This window comes from Entelurus aequoreus, linkage group LG08 (genome assembly GCF_033978785.1).
Source record: "Entelurus aequoreus isolate RoL-2023_Sb linkage group LG08, RoL_Eaeq_v1.1, whole genome shotgun sequence".
NCBI lineage: Eukaryota > Metazoa > Chordata > Actinopteri > Syngnathiformes > Syngnathidae > Entelurus > Entelurus aequoreus.
The window spans coordinates 26,967,720-26,971,886 of record NC_084738.1 but is presented as its reverse complement, the minus strand read 5'-3'; the positions used below and the strand labels follow the sequence as shown (position 1 = coordinate 26,971,886).

The window sequence follows — 4,167 nt, the reverse complement described above, 5'->3', positions numbered from 1 at the left end:
CTTTTATCATTATTTTTATTTGGTATAATTTATTTTCCATTTTCTATACTTGTTTTTACCATGTTTTTACTTAATCATGTCTTTTACTGCTGTGAAGCACTTTGAGCTGCAATTCTTGTATGAAAGGTGCTATGCAAATAAAGTTTATTATTATTATTAAGGTTAGGGCGAAACATTACGGACTGGCCAATCACAGGCAAGATAAGGTGCGTCATCAAAACTCGTAAGAAAAATCATAACAGTCACGCACTCATGTCACATGACGACGAGGGAGTCAGAGACAGAGGGACGTTTAAAGCTGACGACTCAAAAGAGAAACAAACTTGAAAATTGCAGAAAGATTCTCTCCTGCAGACTGGATTTTTTCTTTCGTGATGAAGACGACGTGCAGGAAACCCAAAATAATGCGTGTCCTTGGCCATATTTAGACAAATATATGCGTTTAGGAAAAACAATGCTCAAAACCTTAGTTTTTAGTTGTTTACTCTACAAACCAAAATCATAACTGCTCTCTTCATCGAAGATGTCCAACACATTTAGTGAGTTGAGTTCATTAAAAGTTTTACTGCACATAACCATTATCAACTGTTCCCAAACAACACACAAGTCATTGTGTTATTTTTGTCAAGATATAGATAGATGCTGTTTAGTTTTTGTTTTTTTAACCCTAGACAGACAAAAGGAATAACATTATACGGTTGGGCCAAAAAAAAAGGCAAACTAAATAAATACATACAGGGGGTGCGGGGACCCCTAGAGGTAGTTGTAGGGTGTCCCCAGCTAAATGACACAAAGTTAACAGTAATTGACCCTTATTGGGTCCATTTTTACACTCTCAGTTATGTTAAATTATGCTAAAATGAGTATTATGCTGTTTGTGTGTGCATATAAAATACTGTAGCTTTTGCCCGGTGTTATAAGGAATGGTCAATCAACAATCACTTAATCTAAACAAGCAACCACAGCCATCTCTGCCAGCAAACAACGCAGCTCTCTCCCATATGCATGTCAATTAATGAATGTTAGGCCCACTATCTAAAGTGTGCTTTGCATTTTCTGCGATTGAGTTTGACAGCCCTGTATCTATAACCAACAGGCAAATGATCAAACACCAATTCAGCATTGACCACTTTGTCCATTCACTTACACATGGACATATTCATTTTGTTTATTTTAAAGTGAGTGTCTGTTGATTCAAATAAATATATATATATATTTTTTTAAATTGTTTCCTGTTTTTATTAGAACGTCATTGTGTTCACCAGCAGTCTTTGCAGCCCTCTAGTGGCGACGCATAGATTATAATTGAATTTATGCTCCCTGTGAGTGTCATAGAAAAGCATCATCATTGGTTAATGGTATGTATCACAGAGACCTACTTGCTGCATTATGGCTGTGAAGATTAGCTCGGAGTTTGCTCCATTATAAGCATTATAAGCAACAACATTGGAAGAAAAAGGGCAAATGTCTAATGTTCTGCACTTACTCAGGCAACGGTTAGAGCTCCTTGACAAGGAGCGGCACTGACCTGGACGTTGTGTTGGGGTGCGCAAACAGTTTTTCTCTTATGTTGCAGGCTGACGTCACAAGTTGACAACAGCTTTGGTAAGAGAGAATTGCAATCCAGCTGTGTCCAATCACAGCTACTTCTTTGAAGACACAGATTGCTCCTTTGGGGAACCCATTACCCCTCAGACGGATCTTTAGGTAACAATTTCCGGACGTGCCACATGTGCTGCAGAAGGCTGTTCCTTCATGTTCAGCGCCTCCGCTAGCTTCTTCCTCTCTGTCCGGCACTTCCTCCGACAGTCATCACATAGATCGCCTGCCTTGATTAAATGAAACATCTTTGGGATAGGGGTAGGCTTGATGACTTGCGGCGGGGGGATGGGGTTCCTGTCCAGGTTGGCTTTCTTCAGATTTTGGAGCTGCGCAAGGCACTTGGGGACTTTGGCGAATTTGTTGTCGGAGAGGCCGATGTAGGTGAGCTCCTTCAAGTCCCCGATGGTGGAGGGGAGCGTCTGAAGCCTGTTGAGACCCAGGTGGAGCGTGCGGAGATTCTGCAGCAGGCCGATCTCCTTGGGGACGTGCGTTAGACGGTTGTTGCAGCAATTTAAAGTGAGCAGGTTTTTCAGGAGGCCGATTGACGGAGGAAGCACCTCCAGCTGTTGTCAAAAAACAGGCAGTTATCACATACACTATTCAACATGACTAATACTGTGATTTATTTGAATGCCACTGGGATTGAGAGTGCGCCATACATATTTAGTGCTATTTAGGGATTAGCGATGTCTTAATATCTACACCGCGATAAATATTGCAACCTCCTCTTATTAAGTTAAAGTTAAAGTACCAATGATTTACCATGAATTGATTAACGTGGACCCCGACTTAAACAAGTTGAAAAACTTATTCGGGTGTTACCATTTAGTGGTCAATTTTACGGAATATGTACTGTACTGTGCAATATACTAATACAAGTTTCAACCAATCAATCAATGTCACACACACACTAGGTGTGGGGAAATTGGTCTTCTGCATTTGACCCATCCCCTTGTTCACCCCCTGGGAGGTGAGGGGAGCGCAGTGAGTAGCACCGGTGGCCGCGTCCGGGAATCATTTTTGATGATTTAACCCCCAATTCCAACCCTCGATGCTGAGTGCCGAGCAGGGAGGTAATGGGTCCCATTTATATAGTCTTTGGAATGACTCGGCCGGGGATTGAACTCACGACCTAACGATATATATCACAATATATTACTTCGAATTTAAATGATGATAAAACCATTTCCAAATAGGTTATAAAAGTTCCCTATTTGGCTTCTGACATATATTGAGACATATTGTGTATTTTCCGGTTATATTATTTTCTCAAAACCATTATTTATCTATTTGCTAATTTACTGCTGATATCTGGTTACTTTCTGTTGTAACATTGTTTTATCAATATTTCTGTTAAAATGTACTAAGCACTTATTATTACATTGTTTGGATACTTTACATTAGTTATGGGCGATGCTACACATTTGGGTATTAATTAGGGATGTAACGGTATTGCAGATACCGCGGTATTGCGGTTTCAAAATAGTCACAATAGTGGCATGACGTGTGACGGTATCAAATGAAAACTTGGCGAGTGTTACGAGTTTTTACCGATAAACCGAGAAGTGGCCGGTTTGGCAACGTCGGTTACAGCCCCCGCAATCAATAAGATTTAGCTGTGAATCCTTGGGTTAATTGATGATAGACAGAATAAATCGGTTATCACGCTGAACTAGAAATCAATTGGCGGGTTTTTGTCCTTAAAACCAGTGTTGTCCGTGAAAATAGCCACGCGTATGTTACGTTATTTACGTAGCTGGAGACGAGAATAGACGTTGATACATGGAATGGGTGTGGCGCGACACTAGCAATCATGTGAAATTTTATCTTTAAAACAAGTCGAGTCACATAAGTCAAGATACGTAACGTCAACACAGCGGACCATCTCCGTGCTTTGTCGTCCATCAATATTGTAACATCCCAAGGACTGGAAGCTCAGACATATTCCCACTTTGTCTTTCCTTATTTTACAACATGCAATGTTCTCGTACAACGGGCTCAATCTCCGTGTCCCGCTCTCCTTTCCGGCAAGATTCAAACGACATTTCACCTCCACAACACATGTCACACTTCCCATCCTTGTCCTGGAAGTCCCGCACCCCTGTCAAGCCATTGGCTCGAACCCGTAGACGTCTGTGACGACACTGACTTGACTCGTGGAAAATAAATATATTTGACATGCGTTTGTCTTTTTACTTCATAAAACATCTTTGGGGATACAGTATGTTGTTTTAAAAATTTGAAAATACTGGAAGCATGTCACATTTATAGAATGTCTTTTTTTATATTTGAAGAAGGATACGCCTTTAGGTGTTCTCATTCATCACGTTATTGTTATTCCCATGGCATTCAACTGATCAGTTGTCTTAGAGGACGTTTGGCTTCTCATCCGAGTAGTTTTCATCAGTATAGACCTAGGCTGAGTGCTTGGTGTCAAGGTCCTAACTATTTTCCTCTAACATGAAGAGTGTATGCACAAGAAGGAATAAGTTTCTTCTTTTGTGGTGCAAAAAAAGAATGTGTCCATCAACAAATGTTAACCATAAAATTTAATCGTTCATACAC

At 40.5% G+C, this 4,167-nt stretch overlaps 1 protein-coding gene across 3 annotated transcripts in view; it reads right to left on the bottom strand.

Moving 5' to 3' along the window:
• Positions 1–800: 800 nt before the first annotated feature.
• Positions 801–4,167, bottom strand: part of LOC133655038 (leucine-rich repeat-containing protein 18-like) — a 13,600-nt gene continuing 10,233 nt past the window's right edge. For all 3 annotated transcript variants that reach the window (XM_062054939.1, XM_062054938.1, XM_062054940.1), the window contains one exon: positions 801–2,165. In XM_062054939.1, the coding sequence (XP_061910923.1) occupies positions 1,704–2,165 (462 nt within the window). In that variant the 3' untranslated portion in view covers positions 801–1,703. The remainder of the gene's footprint in view (positions 2,166–4,167) is intronic.